The sequence below is a fragment of the Apteryx rowi genome, unplaced genomic scaffold (genome assembly GCF_003343035.1).
Source record: "Apteryx rowi isolate R43461 unplaced genomic scaffold, aptRow1 scaffold_142, whole genome shotgun sequence".
NCBI classification, from domain to species: Eukaryota; Metazoa; Chordata; class Aves; order Apterygiformes; family Apterygidae; genus Apteryx; species Apteryx rowi.
Window position 1 is genome coordinate 395336 of NW_020447664.1, and position 27866 is coordinate 423201.

At 52.1% G+C, this 27866-nt stretch overlaps 2 protein-coding genes across 13 annotated transcripts in view; both read right to left on the bottom strand.

The window, feature by feature from the left end:
• Positions 1 to 36: 36 nt before the first annotated feature.
• On the bottom strand, positions 37 to 25505 carry LOC112962140 (leucine-rich repeat-containing protein 15-like). 12 transcript variants are annotated; one of them, XM_026058065.1, is made up of 4 exons: positions 25420 to 25504; positions 22674 to 22816; positions 8407 to 8550; positions 37 to 3348 (listed from the first exon to the last, which is right to left on the bottom strand). In XM_026058065.1, exon 4 carries the CDS (start codon positions 3341 to 3343, stop codon positions 1595 to 1597), a length of 1749 nt encoding a protein of 582 aa, XP_025913850.1. In that variant the 5' UTR covers positions 3344 to 3348; positions 8407 to 8550; positions 22674 to 22816; positions 25420 to 25504; the 3' UTR covers positions 37 to 1594. The 12 variants fall into 12 exon arrangements, with proteins under 12 accessions (XP_025913850.1, XP_025913851.1, XP_025913840.1 ...); XM_026058062.1 differs by lacking the exon at positions 22674 to 22816 and adding an exon at positions 18551 to 20250 and having other exon boundaries at positions 3266 to 3348; positions 25420 to 25505; XM_026058060.1 differs by lacking the exons at positions 37 to 3348; positions 22674 to 22816 and adding exons at positions 13454 to 13565; positions 18551 to 20250 and having other exon boundaries at positions 6372 to 8550; positions 25420 to 25505.
• ATP13A3 (ATPase 13A3) overlaps positions 23414 to 27866 on the bottom strand; it is a 64945-nt gene continuing 60492 nt past the window's right edge. Inside the window, exon 34 of the mRNA XM_026058068.1 lies at positions 23414 to 27846. Within this exon, the coding sequence (XP_025913853.1) occupies positions 27649 to 27846 (198 nt within the window). The 3' untranslated portion in view covers positions 23414 to 27648. The remainder of the gene's footprint in view (positions 27847 to 27866) is intronic.

A 27866-nucleotide genomic window follows, 5' to 3' on the forward strand; every position in this document is an offset into this window, starting at 1 on the left:
GAGCAAACAAACAATTCTTGGAACTGGAGATGGACAATTGTACTTTAATCGGAGAGGTCACAGAGCAGGTACTGAACAGCACAGATGCATATTCACATGTTTCCAGGATATTCTGCAGGTGCGAGTCAGGAAGAGCGCACTGGTGTGCGAGCGCGGGGCCTGCCCCGGCACGAAGGCGGGCGCACAGGGGCAGGGTGACCGGCAGGTACTGGGGAGCTCCCCTCGCCCGGCTCTCTGACAGCCACGGTGACATTCCCCAGCACAGCCCAGCACCAGCACAGCGCTGCGGGGTCATGTGCAGCGGTGAGCTAGACCAGGTCCTGCTGGGCTGCGGCCCCGGGATGCTCCAGCAGCTGTGCTTGACCAGGGCCCAAGTGCAGGGAGCCTCTCCCAGCACCAGGGAGAGGGGCCCACGCCGGGGAGGGGGCTTTGCAAAGTGCTTCCTTGGGCGAGGGCCAGCTGGCATGGCCAGACGCTTGGTCCAGCTCCATGCGTGCTTCATGCCGATCTCCCAGCCCCTAGCTCTTTCCTTACAGCAACGGCCTCCTTGCAACCCGCCCCCGCCCCAGCACGCTGTGACCCCAGAGGCAGCAGCGCGGCCTCGGGAAGGCTAGCATCTGCCTACCGCGGGGCTCACGCCTTGGCTTGCAGCTTGGCTGCAGGGGGTTGCTGCTGTGCCCAGGCCATACACGCACTCGCACGCAGCCCCCGGGGACAGGACTCTCCTGCCAGGGCGAGCACAAGTGCGTTAGGGTCAGGACCTTTCTTGAGATGGGGCTGGGGGAAGATGCTGTTCTTCTCAACCCTGTGCTGCCTGTGGGCCGGGAGGGCACAGCCAGTTACTCTGTGCGGGCTGCAGTAGCACCAAGGAGCATCTCAGGGTCAGGAGACCCGTCCAGGCACGGGGCCAAGGCACAGACAGCCTTGCCCCGGGGGTTCCCCTTCTGGACGCCCACAAGCTGCAAACCAGCACAAGGACATGCAGCTCTGCTCAGGGCGAAGGCCCCTGTTGCACTCCCTGGCGCTGTGCGATAGTTTAGCACCCTGCGTTCCCAGACGTGGGGTGGGAGAGGAGCAAAGGCACAGGCACCAGGAGCTGGGGTAGGGCAGCAGGCAGAGCTGGACCAAGCAGCAGGCTTTGCTCAAAGGGCAATGCCAGGCGAAGGATGGGCAAGACCATGCTGCCCTTGCTCCAGAAAGCACCACCACGGCCAGGCTGCAGCTCCCTGCTGAGCCCTGGGCAGCCCCTGCCCTGTCAGGCTCAGGGGATGCGGGTTGCCTCACGGCACCCCACACCGTGCCTGATGGGCCCCAGGGACACCCCAGTGTGCAGGGAAGCATGCACGGAGGCCGTGCTGGGGGCAGGGGGCCGGAGAGGAGCGAGCGTGATCGCGGGGTTTCACCTCCCTGCAGAGGAGGGCCTGCATGAGGCGAAGCAGAGCAGCACGGGGAACGCAGAGCGATGCTGGCCCRTCCAACTTGTCCACTGCAGCTGACGCAAGGTCACTGCCAGGTGTCCCGGTCCCGGGCGTGGGCTGCACCAAGGGGCTGTCTCACCAACACCGCTCCCCCAAGRGTTTGCCGGCCACCACGCTCAGGCTTCGTTGGGCGCCTTCATCCTCATGAGCACGACGTGGCTCTTCTTCCTACAGCTGTAGGCCACCAGCGCCACGAGGGCGCAGAGCAGGGCCACGCACACCAGCACAATGACCGCCACCACCACCCCACTCTGCACCCGTGTCAGCCCCCACTGCCCCCTCTCCTCCTCCTCCTCCTCCTCCTCCACGAGGCCGGGGGCGGCCGGCAGCACTGTGGGGTGCCCCGTCTCCGTGGCCGTGGAGGCCGGCTTGGAGGGACGCGCAGAGAGCGGGGTGCCGGGGCGTGAGGTGGCCGTGAAGCTCTCTGGCTCGGCTGTCACGGGCAGCCCGTCGGAGAGCAGCTGGTCGCGCTGCAGCCCCACGATGGGAGCGCCCCGCAGGAGCAGCGGCAGGGCGCACACGGGGGGGATCTCGCCCACCTTGTGCTGGTTGGCCTCCAGCCAGGTCTTGAGAGCGAGGATCTTCTCGTTGCAGTGCCAGGAGTTGTTGTGCAGCCTCACCTCCTGCAGGGCAGTCAGTGGGGCGAAGACACCTGCTGGCAGGTACTCGAGGACATTGACCTGCAGCTGCACCTTCCTCAGCGCTGGCGTGGCCCCAAAGAGGCCCTGTGGCAGCGCCCGCAGCTGGTTGTTTTGCAGCGAGATGTTCTGCAGCTTGGGCAGCCCACGGAAAGCCTCGGCGTCCAGGCGCTGCAGCGCATTGGAGTGCAGTGACAGCTCCAGCAGCTCGCCCAGGCCCTGGAAAGCTCCTGCCGAGACCGAGCGCATCTGGTTCTTGCTCAGCACCAGGAGCTGCAGCTGGGTGAGGTTGCTGAAGACACCCTCGGGGAGGCCAGTGAGCTCGTTGTCATAGAGCCACAGCTCCTTCAGGTTGGGCATGGGCCCAAAGGCTCCAGGGGCGATCTCCCGCAGCTGGTTGACGTGCAGGGTGATCTTGGAAAGGGCGTGCAAGGGCAAGAAAACACCGCTGGGCAGGGCGGTGATGAGGTTGTTGGAGAGATACAGCTTCTGGAGGCGCTCATTGTGCACGAAGAGCTCCGGCGACAGCGTCTCCAGCTGGTTCTGGTGCAGCCCCAGCTCCTCCAGCTCCGGCAGCCCGTCGAAGGCACCCGCAGGGATCTGCCGGAGCCGGTTCTCATAGAGCCGCAGCACCTGGAGCCGCGTCAGCCGCTCGAAGGCCTGGGGCGGCAGGTGGTCGATGTTGTTCCTGGCCAGGTTCAGTTTGGTGAGGCTGGTGAGCGGGTCGAAGACCCCCTCCGTCAGCTCGTGCAGGTTGTTGCCGTGCAGCTGCAGCTCTTTGAGGTTGCTCAACGGGGCGAAGTGGGAGGGCTCAATGTGGAGGATCTGGTTGCTGGACAGGAGCAGTGACTCCAGCTGGCCCAAGGGCTCAAACACTTTCACAGGCAGCTCCCGCAGCTTGTTGCTGGCCAGGCTGAGGTAGCGCAGGGAGGGCAGGTACTGGAAGGCTCTGGGGCTGATGCGTGACAGGTCGTTCTTCTCAATGCGCAGCCCGATCAGCATGGAGGCGTTGCCGAAGGACGCGGCGCCCAGCTCCGTGATGCGCGTGTTGATGATCTGCAGGGTCATGGTGTTTTCGGGGATGGGGCTGGGGACAGCGGTGATGCTGGCACCAGAGCACTCCACCTGCGCAGCACGGACGCACTGACACTGCTCTGGGCACTGGGCACGGGCAACGCAGGCCACGTGCAAGCCCACAAGCAGCAGGACCCAGCCACTCTGCTCCATATGTCCTGCAGGGAAAGCAAAGGGGAGCTCAGTGCTGGGCTTCCCAGGGTGCTGCAGCCGTGCTGGCAGGAGCCTCCTGCACCATCAATCACCCTGCGACACCTCCCAAAGTGACAGATTCAGCCGGCCCCTTTGAGAGGGCAGCCAAGAAGAGCCAAAGGAGAAAGGTGTGGGAACAGGCATGGCCTTGCTCAAAGGAGGAGAGCTGCGAGGTGCACCCGCGCCCCGCTGTGCACCCAGCTGTACCTGGTCACACTGGAGGGGAGCAAAGTGTGGGACACGCTCAGGACAGCACTTGCGTGGTTAAGGGATGAGCCTTTGGGCACAACGGCTCATGCTAAATGCTGAGGCTCGTCCCGCTGCCCAAGGGCTGCTCTCAGGGACAGGGTCCGCTCTTCTCCCTGAAAAGAGCTACCGAGGCCACGGGAGCTGCTGCACTCCCACCCTCCGGCATTGCAGCCCAGGAGGGTGTGCAAGGCTTGGGGAAGGCGCTGGCCAGCCAGCGCAGGGCAGGAGCACGGAGCAGGACAGATCCGGGGCTCTCGGCGCCTCGCTGCCATACCGCAGCTATTGGTGGCATCCTTGGCATCCTCCAAGCAGGGCTGCAATTCCCTTCGCTCCTCCGGAGCCCGCAGCGGCTGGGAGTGCGGTTTCCTGTTTTGCAGTGCAGCATCGTTTGCTGTAACAACCAGGGCTCGCCTCCCAGCGTTGCCCAGCACTGGAAAACTTCAAACCAGCAGCTACCAGAGTCAGCCTGGGGCGCCGAAAGCCGAGCGGGCCCTGGGGATCCCGGGAGGGGGGCGGGAAGCTGCACCCACAAGGCACCTTCCAGGCACGGCGCGCCCACGAATGGCTCCGCGCTCCTGTCCCGGAGCCAAAAGCAGTGCTGGCAGCCGCTCCCCGGACGTGTTTTCACTGCAGTGCTGCAGAAGCGTTTCTCAGCCACTACCCCCAGGTCAAGACGGGGCTCAGCACGGCCGGCCGGCGGGCACCGCGCCGAGGCGGTCCCCACACCGAGGCGGTCCCCACACCGAGGCGGTCCCCGCAGGGACTGCAGGGCGGTAGCGTGCAGCCGGGCTGTGGCTGCGGTGGCGAGGCCAGTGCAGGCTCACGGCCACGGGCCACCGGTGCCGCCCACGAGCTGTGGCCGGGGGCTCCCGGGACGGGAGCGGGCAGCCAGCAGCACCAGCAGGGTGCCACCGCCCTGCACGCCCGCGGCTGCCACCAGGGCCGGCGTGGGTGCCTGTCGCAGGCGCTATCACCCTGGGGCCAGCCTGCATGTGGGTGTCCGAGTGGGACAGCCTGCTCTTGCGGCCAAAATCAGCCGGGGCTGAGACGTGCCCTCCCACCACCGTGACTGCTGCCACCCCGCCTGCCAGGGTGGGGTGGATCCAATTTTGGTGCCTTTCCCCGGCTCCCTGGGGACTGGCCACCGCCCCGTGGCAAGCCAGGGCTTTATGCAGAAGTCCTCCCTCRCCCCACAGGAACGGGCATCATCCACTTCAGCTCCTCGGGGTGTCTTCTCCTCCCTCCTCTGGCCTGGGAGCTCCCCCCTCTCCGCAGATTATAGCGGCAGCCTTGTACCAGGGCGGCACAGGCTGGACCCTGGCTGACAGCTTCAAGGGGCACAAGGGAGGGCAAAAACCTGCTGCTCCCCAGGCACCGAGGACAGGCRAGTCCGGAGCACAAGACACCTGGGCACACCAGCCCCGGCTGGGGAGGGTGCAGGGGGCTGGGGGTCTGCAAGGGCACGGCCCCCTCCCGCAAGCCCCAAGCTCCTGCRAGGGAAAATACTGGCTTTCTAGAGGAAGGGGACAACCCTCTAAAAGCCAGCAGAGTTTGTTTTACATATGGAAACAATTTGCATCCAAGAACGGTTCTGTTTATAGCAAGCAGTTTATAAATTTCACTGAACGCCTTGCACATCAAAAGCCCTGCTCATGTCACTCCCTSTTAAGTAAGCTTAGAGAGCATCCAAGCTGGAGTGCGGTTCAGGAAAGACAGCTGAAAACAATTTGTCTTTTTTTTTCTTCTTCTTCTTCTTCTTCTAGGGACAAAAACTTTCAGAGAGGCTGAATATTCTCTACCATYCAACTCATGCACCTCAGCATCCAAATGCTCCTAAGCTTAACCCGTAAGGAAAGTGGAGGGAGGAACAGTAAAATCTAAGGGGGTGGGGGGGGGCTATTTTTTGCAGTACTTCACCTATGCAAATATCTCACCTCCCACTATGCCCAAGCACACTCATTTTTTTTGGAGACCCCTCGCAAGCCAAGCACCTCCATCTGATCACAGCAGCAGGGATGCCGAGCATGCACGTCCCGCAGCCTGGCTGCGACCCCGGGCCGTCCCGCGGAGCCCGGAGCAGCGCTCGCGGGGCTGGGAGCAGAGAGGAGACTTACCCGCCGGTGCGTCCCGCAGCCGAGAGCTCGCAGCGAGCGGTGCTCCGCGCTGGCAAGTGAGCCGAGTGTGGTTCATGCTTCCCCTCCCAGTATATAACCCATCCAAATCAATGAATCAGCACAGGGGCAGCGTCGGGGTTACGGAAATTACGGCAGCAGAGCTGTTTCCAACTCATATTTCCTCAGCAAACAGACCGGCTGTCTCAAAGACGGCGTTTTTGGTTTCTTCCTTGCGAACCCCGGTGCCTTGGTTTAAAGCAAAGCAGCCAGCCCTGAGACCACGCTGGGTGCAGACGGCTCCCGGAGCCCCCGGTGGGACACGGCCGCGTGCCCCACTGTCCTGGCCAGGCCCCACAGGTGCAATCCTGCCCTTTGCCGTCACAGCGCGTGCACGGGGGCTGCTCTGGGGCCTCACCTCGGTGCGCTCGCTTTGCACGCCGCAGCCCTGGGAGGAGGTCGTCACCGCCAGCTGCACGAGGTGCTGGGTCGTGCCCGCGGCCGGAGCTGCCCGTGCAGCAGCGCACCGAGGCTCCCCTCGCCTCCGTCCAGGAGAAAGGGGTGCACAAGTCTCTGCGYTCTCCGCAGCTTCCAAGGTGTCCCTGTTTGCACACGCGCCAACCCTGTTTACTAGAAACGGTGAGTAAGAGGGGAACGCCAGGCTGGGGAGCGCTGCCCGAAGCAGACGGTGGCTGGGGAACCGGGGGCTCAGACATCCTGTTCCTGGGGGCAGTCCCRAGCCCAGCTGAGCGTCTGAGGTAGCGGCGACGCTCAGCGTGCCGCCCTTCCTGCTTCCTTCCCCGACGCACCAGCACAGCTCTCCGGGCAGCGGGGGACCGGGACCCGCGCTGGACTGGAAAACCCAGGGAGCAGCGGGGCAGAAGGCAGCAGGCTGCTTCAGCTGGCGATGCCGTGCCAGAAACGCCTCCGGGCTGATACCGGCAGCGGTGCTGGGCACGGTGCAGGTGCAGAGCCCAGAGACCTGCAGCATGCCCAGCACGGGGGAGCCCGGGGCAGCAGTGCCCACCGATGGGAGCGATGACGAGCCGGGTGCCCGTCAGCCCCCGCTGCAGGGCTCTGCCCATGCCGGCACCGCACCGAGCCTGCGCACCCCGCGAGGACACCGGCACGGGGCTGCGGCCGTGGCATTGCTGGCACCATCGGAGGCTGGGCTGCTGTCACGGCAGAGCGTCCTGCCTCGGAGAGCCCTCTGGAAAGCCGGAGCTTTTCCCATGAGTGCAGGTGCCAGGGAGCCAGGGCTGGGGCGGGATGGGAGCRCTGGGACCCACATGCAGGCAGGGCAGGGACGCGGGCAGCCCCACAGGCCTGATGCAGCTGCAGCCGGGAGCTGCAGGCATTTGGGGGATAACACAGGAAAGTCAGGGTGCCCGGGCCCTGCTTGGGCTTCCCTGAGCCTGCAACGCTGCGCTAGCCGCTGGACTTTCTCCACGCAACTGATCCCACTTCAGCCCACCCACGTTTCCAGCAGCTGCAGCAGCCACAGCCCAGGTCCCATCCGGCGATAAGGAGCTGCCCGAGACGGGACCAGCCCGGTGCTGGCTCCGTGCGCGCTCCTCATCACGGCACCGGGACCCATCTCCCCACCGCCGCCCCGACGGGAGGGCGCCGGGCAGGCACGGCTGCGAGGAGGGTCTCTGCCGAGAGCACGGGCAGAGGGGCTCGCAGAGACGCCGAGCAGGTTGGCATCCATCCTGCGCAGCGGCACGCCAGGGGCAGGGCCAAGAGCCCGGGGGGACGGGGCAACGCCAGGGCAGCAAGAGCAGCCAAGCAGGGGATGGGGACCCTGTGGCAGAGGGACCGGGATAAACATGCAGGAGAAAACCGCAGGGACCGAGATGGGAGTTTTCGGCGAGACCTGGAGGAGGGCAGCAGAGATCGTGGGAACAGGGTGGGGAGCGGGAGCTAAGCCGGAGGCGAGCGCCACTGATGTTTCACATTTCATGGGTGGCAGCAGTCAGCTGCCATGCGACGTGGGGGACCGCAGGGGACCCCGTTCCCGAGCCGGCGAGGGAGCACGCGGGCTGGAGCTACCCTGCTGCACCACCCCAGCCGGGCACGCTGCTCGCCCGCCTGCTCCTGGAGCAACGCCCGGGGATCCGGGCACTGAGAAGGGACATTTTTAAAATGCCGTCCGTCAGTCCTTTAGCTCACACAAGAGATTTTCCCAAGCTGCTGTTCCCAAAATAAACTCCCCGCTTCCCTGACGGCGCTGCAGCTGGGGTCAGGCGGCGGGCTTGGGAGCTGCCGGGCTCCCCGCGGCCCCGGCACAAGCGCGGGGCCCTCGCTGCCTTATCGCGCCCTTATCCGCCGGCTCTGTCTGCTCACCGCGAGCGCAGCGCTGCTGGGCTCCCGGCCGGCTGTGACTCATCCCAGAAGCACACGGCTTTCCAGCAAGGCACCACAGAAGTTAAGACCCAGCACTTCTTGAAAACCACCACCCAAAACCCAGCTGACAGAGGAATGTCGGACTCAGCTTCTTCCAAGCAGCGTTGCCCCAGGAGCAGCGCAGGACCGGGATGGGGGCCGGCGGGGAGCGCGCCGTACCCCCGCGGTCACCCCGTGGTCCGTGCAGCCCAACCAGAGGAACACCAACCCCGTCGCCCCCGGGAGGGGAGAGACCAGGGAACGCACAGGTTATTGTACCTGCTTCCACTCTAAACGCCCGAGGCGTCAGGGGAGTCTCGTGTCGGGTAACGGCCTTTCCAAAAACCAAGCTGCCTTCATCTGCGCCTCCGTAACTGGCTTAGGCCTCCGCTTGGAAAAGACCAGCCTGTTTGCAAGACATCCCTAAGAATAAAAGAAGACGGGCCGAGTTAGACCGTAACTCTTGCTGCCTCCCGCACCACCCCCCAGCGGGAAGGCAGGCACCGCCGCCCCGCTCTCGCGCACCGGGCAGGAGCGCGGCTTCGCCCTGCCAGCCCTGCGGCAGCGCCAGGCTGCGAACGGCCCCGCAGCGAGTTAGAGCACGTGCAGCTTCACCAAAAGGCTTCCTAGAGCTGGGTTTTAAGGGCTTTCTCTGGGTTTCCCCAGCAGGAGGGAAGGCGAAAGGCTCTCGGTTAGCAGGGGACGAGGATGCGGCAGGGGACCGGTGCGGGCAGGAGGGCGCGCGGCGGTCGCCAGCCTCCCTGCGGGCAGCAGCCCGCTCTGCCTCTCCCGGGGCGGCACAAGCAGAAACGAGCAGCGCTGCGGAGCCGGGCGGCAGGCCTGCTCCCGCGGCTCTGACTCACACCGCCGCGCTTGGCAGCGGTGCCTAGGGCAGGCCCACGCGGATGAGCCTGCCGAGCCCTCACGGGGAGGGAACCACAGAGCCCTCCCTTACCTGGGGCCTGGGCGTGCTCCGATGGAGACGCGCCAGAGAGCTCTGCCCAGGCGCTCGCACCAGGCGAAACTGCCTCCCGGCACCCCTAAAAGCCAGGAAAGCAGGGAACCAGGGCCCTGCCCGCGAGCACCAGGGCTCCCAGCGCTGCGGGAAACCGAGGTGCTGGTGGGCAGGGAGCGAGGGCAATCCTTAGGGGCTCGGGAAGAAACGGAGCTTTCCATCCTGTCCCTGGGGCTCCCGCAGCCCCAGGCCCTTTCCCACCTTGCCCAGAGTCTGGGCAACAAGGGTTACAGGTGCTCCATGGGGCTGAACCCCAGGCGTTGCTGGAGATTTTAGGACTCCAGCACCCATGGGGAGCAAGCCACCAACACGGGGCCCAGCACCCCAGGGAACCTGGCTCTTTCCTCCAAGGTCCTTCCCAGCAGCGGTCTGCACAGCTAGGACCTGCCATGACCCAGGCAATGGGGGGCCACGACAACAGCCCAAAGGCCCTGCTCAAAAGGTGCATCTCCCCCCTGCTCTCCCCTGCCCTGCAGGGCTTCCCCAGGGACATGCTTCACCAGAAACAAGCTCTGCAGCGCTCCCCAGCCTCGCTCCTGGGGCACAGGCATTGCCTTATGCTCCTGAGGCCTTCAGAACCAGCGGCAGCAGCTGGTTAAACCTCACACGGGGACTCGGGGACTGCGGGGACACAACATTAACTCCCCAAAGCCAGAGAAACACCCCTCAGGGCATAGGAACGTGTCCCAGGTTGCACACGGCGGAGATGACCGCAGCCAGGTCAGCCAGGGAGGAGGAACAGCTGCGGGCAGGATGAGAGCGCAGGCCACGCTCAGCACATCTGGAGGGGAAGGCAGCTCCCAAAGACAGCATGTGGATATGGTTTGGGATGAGATAAGCGCTTTCCGAAGGAAGGCTGCTCTGTGCAACTCCGAGCTTGCATGATACTGGATGGAGCTAAGCATGCCTCGCGTTACAGCCAAGCGTCAGAGTCCAGCAACGTCCGTGGGGATCTTCCCCAGATGCAGCTGGACCGACCAGAGCAGGGCTGAACCCCCCCTCCCAGCCAGAACTGAGGCTGTGGGGAGCCCCTGCCGAGCCCTACACCCCCTGGAGAGGGGCAGGATGCACAGCTCAGCACCCCATGACTCAGAGCCAGCAGCAAAACCTCTGGTCCCAGCTGTGTCCCCGCGCTGCCAGCCCTGCCACGCTGGCTGGCGAGCTCAGCCAAGGCGCCTCCCAGGCCACAGGCAGCGCGAGGCACAGAAATAACAGCACCCTGGGGAAACAGGTTACACGGCATCAGGGCAGGGCTGGGGGTRTCGCTTCTTCCCTGCCCCTCCTCGGCTGCTTTCTGGGGTGGAGATGCTGAGCTCAGTCACCTCAAAACCCAGGTTTCGCACCGCCGGAACAACCTGCCCTCTCCCAGGGGCTGCAGGGAGGGTGGTGGGCATCCCGGCTAGTGCCAAAGGCAGCGCCCCCAGCCCACTGCAAAGCCACCTTCGAGCACGAATGGTTTTCCAGTTCCTCACCAAAGGCTGCGGCTGAAGGCAGCTCTGCAGGAAAAAGCAGCAGTATGTGACACTTCCCCCAACGGCCTTGCTGCTGGCAATCACCACGCCGGCTGGAGGAGGTGTCATTGCCCTGGGAGTTCCCTGGGGTTTCTACAGCTGAGCGTTGCTGAGCCCACGTGAGGCAATATCAGCTGGGGTGCTGTGGCAAGCAGTCCCCAGCTAACTTCACCCCTTGGGCTTTGAACCTGCCCCACATCACCCTGCCTGGGGCCCTCGACTCCCGGGAGGGCCAGCAAGCAGGCGACCCTCACCTGCGCTCACCAGGTCACATGGTTTTAATGCAATCTGGGATCCCAGCCCCACTGGGGCTTCTGTCCATCCTGTGACTTGTTGCACAAGCCCTGGTGCTCGCTCATGCTGAGCTCACCCCGAAACACCACTGCTCTACAAGGTCCCAGACCCATCTCCTCCCGCAGCCCTCACTCACAGCAGTGAGGTTTCGACACAATCATTCACTTAAGCAGATCCAATAGGACTCACCCCAGACCTCATCCTGAGCAGTCTGTCAGCCCAGCCTGCCCCTGTCCTCCTGGTACCCTCCCTTTGAGTCCCAATACTGGAGCATCACCCTCTTCTGGGGAGGTCTGTCTTGCTCCCGGATGGGAGGACAGTCCCTGCGTCCATCCATGCTGGCAGGTTTCCAGCACATTCACATGGCCAGGGCTGCGAGCACAGCCAAGCAGGGCTGCTCTGAATCACCAAGAGACTCGCGACCGTTTGGAAAAATCCAAGTAATCGCTAAAATTAGCAGCTTGTGGGCTTGGCCTGAAGAGAGCATTACTCATCTGCCAAACAGCTGAGAGAACTCAGCCACACAGCGCTGCTGCACAGGGGCAGCAGCCGGGTCTGCCGACCCCGGGGCCAGGCTGGCGAGCGCAAGCCCTGCCACCGTGCTCCACTGGAGGGCCAGGGATCACAACAGCCTCCACGGCCCCAAGCACTTGCTGCTGCTCAGATGGGCAATGCGTCCCCCAGGGGTGGTATGGGCTGCCCATAGCTTGTTCCACACACAGCAGGCCCTGCAGCTTGCACACAGGTAGAAGAGGGACAACACCCCTAGGGCACACGCCATGGGCACCTCACTTCCCCGGCCTTGAGGAACCCAGTGGCGATCAGGCCAGGCTGCTGCAGACAAGCACATCTGGCTGTGGAGCAGAGGGACACAGAGGTGCTCTCCAGGGGCTCCCTGCAAACCAGCCCTGCAAACCAGGACCCAGACAAGTCTCCTGTCCCTGCTCCAAATCCCATGTGCAGCTTCCTACCTGTCTTCCTGGAGATGAACGCAGAGCAGGAGTTTGGACAAGCCCTGGCCCAGCCAGCCTCCCCAAGAGCAGAGCAGAGCACACTGCTCAGGACTGAGTTCAGCCACATGTTGAGCAAGGCACTTTAGGGGGAAGCTGGACACCAGTATGACATCCTGTCCCCCTGAGCACCTCGTGCACCAGCAGGGACAAACCCACCTCCCCTGGCTGCTCTTGGTCCTGGGGCAGGACAGGGTGGCAATACAGGGCACAGGAGCTAGAGGGAAAACAGCTCTGCCATTTCTTTCGCTATTGCCCTCTGCTCTCCAGCACACCTCCAGCTCCCAGGCCGGTTTCACACCCCTGGAAGGCCAGGGCATGCAGGCTGGAGGAGGACATTTCCGTCACAGGTCCCATTGCTCTCTGCATTTCTGGGCTGGGACACCCCAGTTATTTTGCACTCTTGCARACTGCCTGTTACAAGAAAGTCCCTTCCCCCAAAAAAAGTGCTTGCAGAGACCAGCTGGCCTCAGGCATCAGGCCAAACTTTGCTCTGCTCCAGAGGGAAGAGGAGGACTTGGTGCTGGGCTATAAGCCAGGGAAAGAAGAGAGGGTCCCCTCGGTGCTCCAACCCATAGCTGGAGTAGTGCAGGACATCTCCATGCTTGAGCTGCGCAGTGGTGTGGGGCAGGTAAGGCTCACATGAGCATTGAGGTGTGAAATAACAGTTGCATGAGGGGTCCCCTGCAAACTGGTGCTGAGACCTTCCCCATCATCCACCTCCAGTTAGAGGGACACCAGCTGCCCCTTCCCCAATGCACACTCACTCCTAAACTTTTTAGGAACCCACACCAGAGCCAGGGCACCCTCCRCGGGTCACGTGGCAAAACTGCTCTGGAGAACAACAGCCAGGAGCTTTGGGAATGGAGAAGCATCCSTGGTCCCTGCAGGAGGGACAGCAGTGATGAAGCAGAGCCAGGCTGCAACCAGCACTCAGACTAACACTTCATCGTCAGCCTGTTCTCCATCCAAGCGCCAGGGCGAGAGCTATCAACAAACCACTGCCTAAACAGCATTTAGGAACGCTAACACCAGCAGGGCCCTGGTGTTCACACGGCAAGCGGGACCGCAGCAGAGCCCTGGCCCTGAGCCCCACACGATAGCAGCAGCAAGGCAGGGGCTTGGCGAGGGCCCAGGGCAGCGCTAGCATGGAAGGAATGTGGGACTTCCGGCCAAGTCCTCCTGGAGAGATAATCCAAAGCGGAAAAAACTTGTCCGATGGCGGCGCGGCTGCTGGGAGAGGGTGAGGAGGAAGGGAAGGACTAGCTGGAGCAGGAGGCAATGGTGGGGGGGCTTTGCTGCTCATGCGAGGAGGATGGAGAGATGCTTGCTGGATGGTTGAGAGCCTGGGTGCCATTCCAGACCAGCTTCAACCCATTCTCCCAGGCAGGACTTGTAAAATGTAGCCATCAGGGTCCACTTGTCCCTGCCACAAGCACAAGGAGTCAGGGAGTGCCCCAAGTCCACGGCACCCAACACTCCATGTAAGAACGTACCCCACTTCTCCTCTCCACCCAGGGAAGAAGGCAGGAGGCTGCACAGCAAGTTGGGGCCAAGTGCTGAGCCACTGCCAGCAGTCGCTGGCTCCTTGCCCTGGGCTTTTTTCATCTAGAGAGAAACAAAGACACAGCTGGAGATCTGGCACATCAGAGAAACACRACAGTCAAGATTGCACAAGAGGGGCCAAGCCTGGTGGTGAGACGGCTCTGGGTACAACTGGAGCAGCAGCCCCCCTCCTCCCTCCCAATAAAACAGCATTACCAGGACTGCAGCAGTGCACAGCTCTCACACAGCACAGCTCAGTCAAGAGGCTTTGCAAAGGCTCATCTGCTCATGAAAACCTGGGAGGGAAGGGGATGCAAACTCATACTTCAGCTAAGAAAATGGAGGCTTAGCTCACCTCCACAGCTTGCCTCAACCCTGGTGGGATGGAGGAAAGGAAAAGCAGAAGCTTCTTGATCATCAGGTTCAGTTTATACACAACAGCCCTGCCCCATGGATATGTGCCTTTGGCATCACCTCCTCCCCAGCTATTCTCCAATTCCTAGGAAATATCGTGCTCCAATATCACTGCTGCTGAATCAGCTTCCCCAGGCAAGATGTTCTGGTCCAAGACCTGGAGGAGAGACATGGCCAATTCTCAGTAACGTCAGCCAGAAAACCGCAGAGCTCCTGCCTCACTGCCAGCTTTTGCACACGCTCTTGAACCATGGAGCTTTTGCTGGGTGTCTTCTTGGCTGATGACTCAAGCACAACTGCAGTGGCATGAACCACCCAGCTTCTCTTCACCACTGTGGCAGGGAGGAGCAGGAGCCGAGATGCAGACTCCAACCTTACTGCTGTGTGCTGGAGGGCCAAAGAGGAGAAGCCAAACCAGGCCTGGCTGTGTTACAGACAAGCGCTCYGGGACACACAAAGGTATCAGCCTGTACCCACAAGTTGTCCATATTGCTGCCTCCAAACAAGCTGCATTTAGTAGAAGGACAAATGAGCTTGCTCACCTCTGCAAGCAGTGACAAAGGGTTCAGCCCCTCAAATGGCTACAGATCTCTCACAGCAGACACAAGATGGGAAGAGCAGAGATGTCAGGAGACACAATCAGAGCACGCTTGTGCTGCTGGCTTGGAAGGGAGTGCAACCCTGTGCTACAGCAGCCAGGAGAAGAGGCAGAGAACTGCTGGCACAGTGGGGAGAGCAAAGGCAAGAGTTAATCCCCTCTTTGCTGCTGCGTTCTCCGGGCTGTTGGGAAGGAACTTAGCGCACTCAGTGCTGACAAGTGAAGGAGACCAGCACCTGCAATGACATCGTGCTACAAGCATGCTGCAAAGTCCTGCTGTCCCAGCACAACAGGTCAGAGCTCTCTCAACTCCAGGATTTCTTGAAGCAGAGAGAGCAGGAGTGGCTGCCACAGAAACATGAGTTTTAGGAAACAGAGACTCATGGAAGACCCTTAGATAAGCTACATTAGAAACGCTACTCCAAGCACTCCTGACAAGGACACAGTCCCAGAGGCATTTCCTGGACTTTGAGGTCTGATTAACATGCATGTCTGTTGAACAAGGCTCTGAGTCCTGGGCCTGTACAGCACCAAGGGTGTGGAGCTAACATCCCTGACACAGAGCACAGATATGCTTTGCATCCACCCTTTCCCAGCCAGGGAGAAGCCCAGCAGCAGGGCTTTCCCCATGGGCCAGGGATTGGATACCTCCAACCTTTCCCAGCCTGCAGGTCATCCCAAGTCCAGCTTAGTGGCCAAGGATGGACATAGTAGCTCATAGAGGCATGGGCTGCAGGGTCCAGAGAAAACTTCGCCAAGGCAACAGAGAGGAGCTGACTGCAAGAAAACCACACTTGAAAAAGCCAGCAAGGCTAAGCCCTCAGGGCTCCACCTTTGACCTTGCACGTGTTCATTTGAGAAGGGCAAACTTGACAAGCGAGGCAACGCTTCCCTCGGAGAAAGAATCCAAGATGCAATTGCACTTTACTCAAGCAGCACTCACTGCTGCCTCCTGTCCTGCCACGAGCTGTCATGCTGACCCGGAAGACAGTCCCTTCTCCAGGCTGAGTAGATATGGGATACAAGTATATCCCTGGATTTCCCAAAGCCAGAGGAGTTTTCCAAGAAGGGCTGAGCTATGCTGGGCAACAAGCAATGAATCAGAGGCAACACAAAACATGACATCCCAGTCATGGGGGAGAGAGGAAGAGTTAGTAAAACACCCCAAGCCCTTATTGCTCCAGCCTTTTGTTCTCTACTGACTTCACTTCCTCTGTCTGGCTCAGGAGTGGGGAAAGCCCTATGACAGCATGTAAAGATGATGACAGCACGTAAAGACGAATCATCCTCCTCTTAGCACTTGACTGTACGCAGCCACGTGCCAGAGGCCCCATGTGCCAAAGTTCAGTGACTGCAGCAAATTGAGCCAGAGAAGTGCCGAGAGGGAGCTGACCTGCCTGCAGCCAGGGCAGCCAAAAGGAGCTTCAGGAAGATAGCAGCTTCTGCTCACCTGCTGCTCTTGGTGCATTCTGCCAGCACAGGACATCTCTTGCATAGGTCAGTCACGTAGAGTATCTGTTATACACGAATATGGGGATAACTGTTGCCTTTTTTTTTTTTTCTTCTTCTTTTTTTTTTTTTTTAATCTGACAGTTTGCATCGAAGTCCCTTTGGCTGAGAGTGCATTTCTCAAGTACCTCACTAACCAGCACAGAGTTTGTAGAACAATTTCTACATGAGTCCAGATTATGCTGGTTTCCTGCTTGCTGTAGGCAGATGTTTGCGTGGCGCTGATACGACCAAAACTGGTGTTGGCAGAACACCATACAGTCATTACATTTGTCCAAGTAAGAACCTAAATTTATACCAGTTACCTACTTTTAAGTGCTTGCATGCAACAACCCAGAAAAAAACACCAAGAAAGCTTCATGCTGTCTTTGTTTTTCTCATTTAAATAGACTACAATAAATATTCTGGCATTTGTTTATGAACCCAGTCCCAGTTTGCTTCTCACTAGCTGTAGTAAGTCACAGTTCTGCTTTAGAGATGGCTCTATTACCAGACTTGTTAAACTTTGGTAAAACTCACAAGCAAGACGATGGTTATTTAACATAACAGAAGCACATTGCCTCTTTCTGCAGGCTAGAAAAGAAATTCAAGTTCAGCAGCAGAGTACTGTGAGGCAAAGCAGTCAATAATTTATTCTCATTGCCTAGAGCAGCAAACAACAGGGAGACACAACTATTGCTACAAACTTGCAGTACATGCAACTTCTTTCACCTCAGGCTTGTAAAGTGCCATTTCAAGGCCATCCAGGAAAGATCTCTCTATAGTTAGAAAGCCATCATGATGGCCTCACTCAGAAGGACCATCTTGGCTCCTAGAGTGTAGGCTTTCATGCTCTAGCAGCCAAAAACCACATCCAGGAGCTCCTTAATCCAGCCCTACCTTCTGAGCACAAGAGCAGAGCTTGTAAGAACAAAACAGGTCACATTAAAAAATAACGTTTAAACTCAAAAGCTATCAAAAACACAGGCAGTCTGACAGCTACCCCAGTCTACTTTCACACTAAAATATTCATATCATTCAAAATATTCGTAGCATTTCAGTATGAAGACCAAAGCCCTCAGTCGTGCCCTCTAAAATTGCCTTTGCATATTAACAATTCAAGGGGCTGGAAGCCAGGGAGTATACTAGGTAATAGGACGAGGTAAAAACTACTGAGGCAAAAAGTAACTACTGTGCCCTTCTCATTCCTGTGCTTTGGATAACTCTAAGCACAGGTCAGTTCTGCCTTTCCATAAAGCCAAACCCACAGCTACTGCAAGCTGAAATCTAACACGAAGATACCGACGCTCCCCTACCAACTTAAAAATTGAGGTGACATTTCAGGGCCCTCGGATCAGGCAGGCTCCCTGCCATTTTGCTGCACGCTGAGCTTTGCCTAGCCGTGCCCAGGAGAAGCCAGCCCTGCCTCTCCCAGCCCTGTCAATACCAACCCTCCAACCACCAGYGCTGCTTCGCGAAGGAGCGCCCTGCTGCGCTCTGCTCTCCGGCAGGGCTGAGCTTCAGGCCTGGGTAAGTGTCCAGCACTCCAGTTTCATGACTCACTGCAACGTGCACCAAGAAACACCTTGCTTGGCAGACCACTATTCAAAAATTTAAAGATGAAAGAATATTTACTTGAAATTTATATTTGTAGTAATATTACAAAGCTTCAGAAAAAAAAAAAAACATTAAGATTATACTTTCCATCTCAGCATCTTATCTAGCTTTCTCTGCTTAAGCTAGAGGAAGTTGCTGTTAACTTTAAACAGCTTTTTCTCTGGATATGGTTATTACCACCTTCTTCCTCCCATGCCCTGAAAAGCATGTAGAGTACTATAGGCAACCTTTAGACAAGGGTTAAAACCCAGTGTTCCCTGCAGCTGCTTCCTTACTTTGCTGCCATTTTTTCTTCCAAACGGATTCCAATAGAGCACACAGGTCATTCAGAAGTGTCCTCTCTCTTTCAGCARCCTGAGCACAACAGCAAGCAGAGCTTTATATACAGCGTTCACCAGGAACGCAACTGCCCTGAGCCACAGGCCTCAGCTGCATGGAGGTGACCACAGATTTCCTTCCAGCTCTCCCTCTCCCTTGCACTGTGTATTGCAACAATATACAGTGATTACAATCACTTTTGGCAAACACTAAGCTACATAAAAGCCCATTTTCAATATGCTGTAAAGACAAGGCATTTATGGTTCTTCCTRTGTAAGATTTGTAATCCATATCCGAATCAAGCAGGAACCACCCAAATGCAGGAACTACATCCAAAACAATGTTTCTAATCCCTTCCTTGGCTGATATTCTCTTTTTTTATAATTTTTATCAGAACAACAGGCTGAGCAGGAATAGAGTGTAAGAATTGCCTAGTTTTACACATCACATACAGAGTGATCACAACAGTTGCAATTTGGACTGCTAAAATCAAACTATGAAGACACAAGAAGAACTGACAATAGGCAACTCTAGTATTAAAATATGGCTCAGCACTCATGCGGGCTGGCAACTCCTCCCACCAGGCAAAAGTAGTTAAATCTGTTCCTCTTACACTGTTGGTTTCTACTGTGATGCTGGGAGAAGTTCGGGTTGGAACATCTGAGAAATGAGACTGTCCAACACCCTGAACATGTGAATAAGTAAAACCTAGAGTTGCAAGAGGCATCGATGTGGGTGCATTAGCATCTGTGCTGGGCACCGCTGTTATGGTGGTTGCCAAAGTTGATTTCAGCTGTTCTGTCACCAGGGAGGTTGAAATTTGGGAATGAGATGAGCTCCTGAGTGTCTGGTATATAGTGGCTGTGGCTGGCAGGCAGTTCACATGATGATCTGTTAGAGCCACAAGAGAAATATTCTTCAGTACCAGTGGGCTGTCACACATTAGGGACTGTGGTTTTCTTACTATATCAATGTTCTTTTGGAGCCATTCCTGGAAGCCAAGAATTTGGCAATCACATTTCCAAGGGTTGTTGTCAAGGAAGACTTCTTGCAGCTCAGGCAAAGCAGTAAAAAATTCTCCAGGAAGAGACTGCAGCTTAGTACCATTGAGGTAAACTTTCTGAAGGTGCTTGAGATTATGAAAGAGGTTACTAGGAAGAAACTCAAGCCTTGAATCAAAAATGGAAATATTCTGCAGCTTCTGAAGGCTCAGGAAGATGCCCTCTGGCAGACTGGAAATATTACTTGCATGCAGAGACAGGCCCCGCAGTTCGTTCAGACCACTGAATACATTCTTAGGAAGAACACTAAGTTCTGGATTGAAACTCAGCACAAGAAGCTCTAAATTTGTCAAGTTACTGAACACAAAATCTGGCAGAGTTGAGAGCTTTGTGTGATACAACCACAGGCTACCAAGATTCCTCATTTCTCCAAACAACACTTCTGGAAGAGACTTCAGTGGATTCCTGTACAAGGTCAATTTAGACAAGTTAGGCAAGTGCAGAAAAAGCCCAGGAGGCAAAAGCCCAAGCTTGTTTCTGGAGAGCGTTAGGATTCTTAGTTTACGAAGACAGTGAAATGCATCAGGGGCAATGGACTGGATGTTATTGGAGTGCAGGAAGAGCTCTAGCAGCTCCTTCAGGCTATCAAACAAACCAGACTCTATTGAAGAGAGCTGGTTAAAATACAGCATCAGCTTCTGAAGTCTGGTCAATGAACTAAATATAGTTCTAGGCAGTGCTGCCAAAGAGTTCCTCGACAAGTTCAGTATTTTGAGTTTGGCAAGTTTCTTTAGTGCGCCGCTAGGAAGCGCTGTTAGTTGGTTTTTGTTCAAAAAAAGCTCCTCCAAACTGACTAGTCTGTCAAACAGATTCTCTTCTATGCGTTTCAACCTGTTACTTTCAATGATCAATTGCCGAAGGCATTCCATGTCATCAAACACTTCTGCAGGAAGCTCAACCAGGTTGTTATCTAGCAGTGTGAGGACTTTTAGCCTACTCAAGCCTTTAAAAGCCACTGGTGAAATCAAAGAGATATTGTTTGAAGTTAAGATGAGATGCTGTAGCTCCAACATCCTAGAAAAAACATCCTGCAAGTAGGTTACATCTGTGTTCGTTATGTGAATTTCTGTCACGTTGCAAGGCAGATTTAATGATTCCAGGTCTTTTATATGGGGACCAGAGCAACGTATTCCATTTTTCAAAGAGCAGTCGCATTTCTCAGGACAAACAGATGCATCCAACTGGAGGAAAAGCTTGATCACCACTGACAAGAGAAACACCAACATCCTTGTCGAAACACCAGAAATATTAGCTGTTACAAGAGATAAGAGAGTCAGGGGTTGATTACAGGTATTTAATAACTTAGCAGCAGCAGACAAAATTTTGTGAAAGTATCAAAGAAATCGTAAATATGTAAGAAATTGTCTGGCTTGAAAGCCAACTTCAAAATCTCTTACTATTGAATGCAAGTATTTCTGAGGTTCTCAGCTTACATTGAGAAGTATAGATAAGGCTCTTTTATAATTCAAGTACTACTTGTTATATATTTGTACTAGTCAACTATACCAAAAGCATATACAAGCCACAAGACTGCTCCTAAATAGTCATAAGGCATATATTTATTTGAAAATAAAAACATTATGCCACAATATTTCTTTTTATTGTGGCTTATCTAAAATTTACAAGTTTAAACATACAGAGTTTTACAGCATTGTTCTTATTGTTTTGATAGAAGCTACAGCACAGGGAAAAAGCTTAACTGATAAGGGATAAAAGAAGTAACATGCAAAAATTGATAATGAGGTAGAAAAGAGTGTCCTACAACTCCTGTAGTATTTTAAGTGGCCACATACAAAAGGGCACAGTTCTGTTAAACCATTTCTCAGCATTCGCAAGCGACCACTTCTTGGAACAGCTCAAGAACACACAAGAAGAAACAGGCTATTTTTGATGTAGCCTGAAATAACACAAGAGCTAATTCAGCAAAGGACAGTAGTGAGCCTCTGATAACAAACAACTGTCTCGTTTCAACAGCTCAACACAACACTAAAGTGTCAGAGCTATTAAAAATACTATGAAATTAAATGAGAGGAATAAAATGCTGTAATGTTAGCTAGAAAGCTGTACCAATAAAGGACATTAAATCCTTAGATCTGCAAAAAATGTACCACTCAGTCCAAAAGTTGCATATACACTGAAACAAAAAAGGAACAGGAAAGCAACCATTAAACTATTGTAGCTATAAGGCCAACACTTAAAAGACCATGTCAAACAGAAATCTTTCCACAGTTTAGGAATCTGTCCTTAGTGAAATCAAAAAGTCCAAGTATATCAGAAACTAGAACCCTGAAAGTCAAGGAACTGGCTGATCAGTAGGAGAAGCAGCAACCTGGACTGGTGTAGACATAACTGGAATACTTAAAACTGCCTGTTTCAGTCTTCAGTACTGAGAATATTGGGGGAGAGGGAGAACTTCATCCCAACATACCTTTTTCCAGTAGCAAGGATGAAATTCTCCCAGACCAACATGACAGAGAAATAGGTACAAAACTGATCATTTAAAAAGGACCAAGTCAGGCTCAGGTAGGACAGCTGAATTTCTCAAACGCCTGAACTGCTGACAAGAGCATACCACCACAGATCAAAAACAGCTGCAGTGCCAAAAAAGCAGAAGCCAGTATTACGTTAAACAAACGAACAAAACCAAAAACAAACAAAAAATCCACACACAACTCTAGGTTAGGCTCAGAGAACTGAAAACTGGTAAAATCAGCATCCCTTCCTAGGTAATTAAAGGACTAGTAGTTACAAGTGGCAACACAGATGCTCTCAAGTAAGCTCTCACTGGGCCTTTGAATTCCAGAATTGGGCTTAGAATTCTTTGAATGAGACAGTAAGTCAACAACAGCAACAACCACCACCTTGAGACTTCACACTCCCAAAGGGCTTTTCCATGTTATACAAGAATCCACCAGAGAATCCAGGAATTCACAGATGACATGAAAGTATCACAGAATCACAAACCAAGAAAACATGAGCTATTCCTGTGTAGCTCTGGAGGTCCCAACCTTGGCTTGTTCAGGTATCCCAGTAGCAACAGCAACTACAGTACCAGATCTGGGCTAGCCCACAAACAGGCAGTGACAAGCATTTATCTGCTTTTCCACCCCTCTGTTTCACACTATGCAAACTGACACCTTAGAAGCTTATCTGCTTTTCAGAGGAACTTATTAGGAACACAGCAGGCAATCAGGCTTCACCATGATTCTGCACTTTAAATGGGAAGAAAAACAGCAAAACGCATCCTCTAGATAACACTACTTTACTCATATTTGCATAACTACTTTCAAAGGCCAGAGAATATGTTAAGCTTCATAGCAGATTTTGCCTACTTTTTAGTTATGGAATCAACCGGTTTCCATAGGTTGTATGCAACGCTATCAACAGTAGAATTTGAAACCACTCACAAAACAGGAGAAAAATTCAAGTCATTCATGCAATGGCACAAGCCACACTTGTAGCTTCTGACAGCGGCACTGGAGTATGTGCACCAACCAGCCCAATGCAAATCTGGTTGGTTAGAACCAGAGACTTGTGTCTTTCAGTACAAATTAGGATTGGAAAGAAGTTTCAAATTTGTTGTTAGACACTCAGTTATACAGCGGTCTGATACACAGAGGCATTAGATTTTGTAGGAATGGATGCATCAATTTTAAACACTTGAGTGATATGTACCTTCTCAAGGCTGCTCTGACACTTCCTTTCATGCAGGATTAGAGTCAAAGCAACCTGATGAACGGTTTTCTACTTAATGCTTTGGCTAAGGAATCCAGACTTGACCCATTTGGCTTCCTGTTCTCCCTCCAAGTCAGAAGGTCCTGAAGAGAGAAAAACTTTATCGAAACATTAGCTTGAAATTTCAAGAGTCCACGTTTTTGTAATGAAGTTGTTTGTTTACCAGGCATTTCAAATACCTTGTCTTCAAGTTTAAAACAATGTGCTCTGACAAAAAAATATTTAAAAAGAGGCTGAGCTGCAAGATGGAAAAGCTGTCTTTATTTCTGTGTGATTTTTCTAAAGATGACTGGGACATCGGTAACGCTCACAATCAGGAGCATTCCCTCAGGAGAGTTATTTCAAGACTGCTTCCCACGCATCAGAGAAAAGGAATATCTGGATAACAAAAGCTGGAAAAAAGTCTCTATTCAAGATAAAAGGTGTGGCTTTAAAATGGCTTTCATGAACCATCAGGCGAAAGTAAGGTCGCTATTACTCTATTCCAGAACAGCAGTGCTATACACGCATTGCAAACACACTCTGCATGCAGGCTTCTCTGCCTCCACCTTCAAAACAGGGACTGAACAAGATACCCATGACATCAGCCAGAATAAGTTTTTATTCTTCGACAAGCTTTGGATCAGGTCTAACTGTATGAGGAGTGATTAAAAATAATTTCATGAAACTAATGAAAAGAGTTAAAATAGAATCTGTTCATTTTAATTTTATTTCAAAGAGCTTCAGTCACAAAAATGATTTACAAGACTATTTACAATTCTATTGTACAGTTATTTACGTATGCCTTTTGACAACGGGGTACCATTCTAGAGCAGCAATGCATGTTTTAAATACAAAGACGTATTATCATTTTGGATTTACAAATAAAAAGGAAGCTGAGCTTCTAGAGAGCACTGTAATGCCTTTTAATCTGTTAGGATTGAGGAATTCACAAAGTGAGTAGTTTCTGGTTCACATAATTATCAAACAAGCTGCAGTTTGTTGAAAATAGCTGTAAAAACCTGAAGCTTTACCGTATAAAATCAACATATTCAAGACTCTAAAAATTCAAAACCCCACAGCTTTCCCTTAAACATACAAAAACTTAAGTTTACAATCCAGAATTTCATGGGAGAAATACTACAGAACTTTAACTCTTGCATTTTGTGATGACCAACATAAGCGTTAAAAACTTGCAGCATAAAAAAAAGGACTCCACATCTGCTTAGTATTATACTGTATATACATATACAGTACAGAATCATTTACCCAATTTGGGATGACTGTTCAGCACAACCTTCATGAAGAAAAATAAATAGAATTAAAAACCCAACTTTTTTTTCTTTTTTTTTTTTCCCCTTTAAAGTGCAACAGCAGAAGTTTCCAATTTAAAGTTACAATGAATATGGACAGTTTTGTGGATGTTTTTGTCGTTCTGCTCAAGCGTTATTCGCAGGGTTTTTTTTGTTTTTTTTACAGTAGATTTAGTTTTACAGCACATGAAACTAGAGTTACTGCTAATTAAATCTGAAGGGAAGAAAAAACTTYTAAAATAGCCCTGAGGGATATACAATTTAATGATCTTGCAATTTATTTTTAAAAAGTAACATTTATTATTTAGCAATTGCTTTTTCTGGGTAGACCAGTCCTTTAAGTATGTGCATAAATAATATTTAAAAATCAGTAATATTTACAAATCCTAATACATCAAAGTAAAATACGTACAGATTAAAGTCTGCATACACAAATAATTTAATAATAAATCAAACTTCTCAATGTAAGGCCAAAATATACAGCAGGAAGAAAGTGTCTACCAAGTATCTAGTGGAACTCACTAAATTGGTCTGTTCACCTGAATTTAGACTTCCAAGATAAACATTAAACAGATTTTTCACTATAAACTGAATTTCATCTTACTTCAAAGCACAAACTGAATACGCTAGTTCAGATCTAGTTTGCTGTATTTCTGAAAGCCTGAAAAACTAAATTGCTCAAAATTAGAAAAATTATAGGTGGCCAAACCCAGCTCTTGGGTAGAAAGGCATAATTCCCAATAACTGCAGGAGATGAAAATGTTTATTTTGTGGCTGAACAAAAGAAATATTCTCTCTCAGAAAGGTTGATTTATTATTCTTAACTATATGTCGAAAGTAAATAGGTCAGAGCTCACGCATGCAATTTCAGAAACATTTACTAATTCTGAATGCATATCTTGAGGAAGGTAACTCCCACTTGAAAAACATGCTGGCAAAATTTTCAAGTCTAATATGCTCACGACCCTAATTAATGATTAGCCCCATTAATCATCAATTTCAACAAGTGGAAACACTGGGCTTTTTCAGTTTTAATAAGAAAAATTCCATAAAATGTTCTCTGAAGAAAAGCCCACCTTAAATAAGTGGTTTCCTTCTCACTCTCTAGATAAGTCTAATACACTAGCACAATATGATTGAAAGACTAGCTTCAGAACCCAAACAAGCTGAGTGAAGTTAGCGGTTTAGAGAAAGTACTAAGCAAAAACACTTAAGAGAAAAATGCAAACATTTTTTCCTTTCACTTCTGATGGAACAACCAAGCTAAAATGATCAATGAAATGGAAAACAAAGCTTATTCATTTAAGGATATATCACAGCTCCTAGGTCCAAGATGCATAGCTTCACAACATTTTTCAATATAATTTTTCTTTAGATTTTGGAATAGTACTTACTCATCTAAGAATTATTCTTCAGTTATTCCATGCTACAAAGATTGTATGAAATCAACACTGGCAGAAATTAGCCAACTGATTCAAGTTCATGATTAGCAAATTCATCCTGTCCACAATTTCAGACCCTTTAAAAGCTACCAGTGTCATCTGATGTTCATGACCAAAAGAAGGCAGGTTATTTAGACTTTTACACTACTCTGCTGAATGACTGCTAATAAAACAACTTTGTTCTTTCCCCTGCTCCACCCCCCACCCCCACCAAAAAAAATGAAAAAAAAAAAAAATCAGGAAAAGAGCTGACAGCTGGACTGGAGGATAGTATACCATAAGCATACTATTTCTGAGGAGCAAGTGTTATTATCTACTAACCCTCAAGTTCTAGAAAAACCATCTTCCAAACCATTTAGCACCACTTTTAAATTCACCATTGGCACAGTATGTTCAACACTGCAAAAATCCTAAAATGAACAGTGGGGGATACTGCCACAGACTGCCTTACAAAAAAGCACAAGGAAATTAGGCCTGACCTGGAAAAATTCCACTTACTAAAACAATTTTGGAACGGAACAGTCTCCACAGGAATTTGAAAAGCAAACAAAAAAGACCCCACTATTTCAAATTCTGTCATCAGAATACACACACATCAAAAATCCCAGCCAGTTTGGGGCCCTCCCTGCACTCCTTACATGAGTTCTCTCTAAAAGGCGGCCCTGGATCTTAGATGCCCTCCTCAAAGTTCAGAGGCGTCTGAATCAGACAGTTTCACCTGGTTTAAAAAAAAAAGGTAGATCAAAAGCCAACATTTTTGCTATCTTCCCAAAGACCTAAAAAAGTTTTTCTGAAGTGCAGCAAGTTGGAGATGGTTTGAAGATAAGTAGCTTGAGGTTTCTTCCTCATGGACAAAACAAAAAAAMCCCCACCCTTTTCTTTAAGCTCTGCTTGTGAAGACAATGCCTGCCCCTCCACCTTTGCTGATCTATTTTTTCTAGAGGTCTTGGGTTTTCTTTGACACCACCTAATGGCAAAATCGTGCATTGCTGACCCAAGTACTTAAGCAGCATTACTGCTGATGCAAGTTAAAAAAAAAAAAAATCCAGATAAGCCTTAGTTCTACAGCAAGACAAGATTTTAGCTCAACTATTTTCTCTTAGTTTTGCTTCATACAGCTACATATAGTACTTAAGACATTGGCAGACTTTGAAATGCATATGTTCTTAGCATGCAAAAGTCCCAAGCGTGGGCTTGTGAAAATATCTCCCCCCACCCTCTCCTTGCAGCAGTAACTTTGGCCTTACTACTTCAAGGCATATAATAAAATTCTCTTAAGATTTAAAAATAAAACCTGATCCTTCTGTTGGAAAAAGCAAGGTCTGTGGAGATATATATAGTTAAATATAATAAAAGTGAGATGGAGAAGAAAATGTTAGGTTCTCCAGTCCTCCTTCTCCAAAATGGTTAAGGTGTAGCCTAATGCTTCCTTAACTGGAGTCTGTCTTCACCTTTTCAGGGTTAGCTAGAAGAGACACTAAGAACACACTTGAGAACAATGTGCTTTCTGCTTGGGGACAGAGCATATTGCTTCTATAGCGTTCCCAATTCCTGCTGTGGCAGACTAAGGAACTAAACTTAAACCACAAACTTTTACACCTGGAAACACTCCTTGCTAGTAGGGACAAACTTAGGGGTACACTCACCAAAACTTTAGAACCATTCCGAGGCACAAAGCTGTTCAACAGTGAAAATTAAAAAAAGAAAAACCAAGAACAAACAAACAAAAAAAACCCACAAGAAAACAGCCAAACAAAAAAGAAAAGGTCATTATGTGCCTCTAGTACTACCATGAAAGCATTACATCATAGAGCTTACATTAACATGTGCCCTGGTAAACAGGTTAGAACAATGATTAAGATATCCCAGGCAAATAAAGTGAACCTGTTCAACTGCCCTGCAGTTTAAATCTTCAAATACATCTCATTTTGGAATAATGATATTTTTTAAGTTAGAAGGTGGAAGAAAAGATGACCAGTTTTGTTCTGCCTAAGATAACCTACATTTTTAAAATGTATAGCCATAAGATGTCTGGCTCTGAATTCTGTATTCAGACAGACAAAAAATAGTTGAAAGTATCTGTATCGGAATTTGACGTATAGTATACTGTAATTTCAAATAAAGCCTGAAAATTACATTCTTCTGAATTCTACTAAAGACGCATGCCACCAAGATCCGCTGTTATGTTAAAGTGATGATTTGATATGAACCATTTTCTTGAGATGGTACTTTAGCTTCTGTTGTTGTTCTGGGTTTTGGTGGCCATTCTGGATCAACCAGCAGTTCCTGAGCTAGATGCATATACTTGGCTTTTGGTGTCTTCTCTCTACAACCAAACAGTGAAGAAAGGAAACAAACTCCCCAGTGATCCACAGCCTCCTGCAGAAGTAGTAAACAGA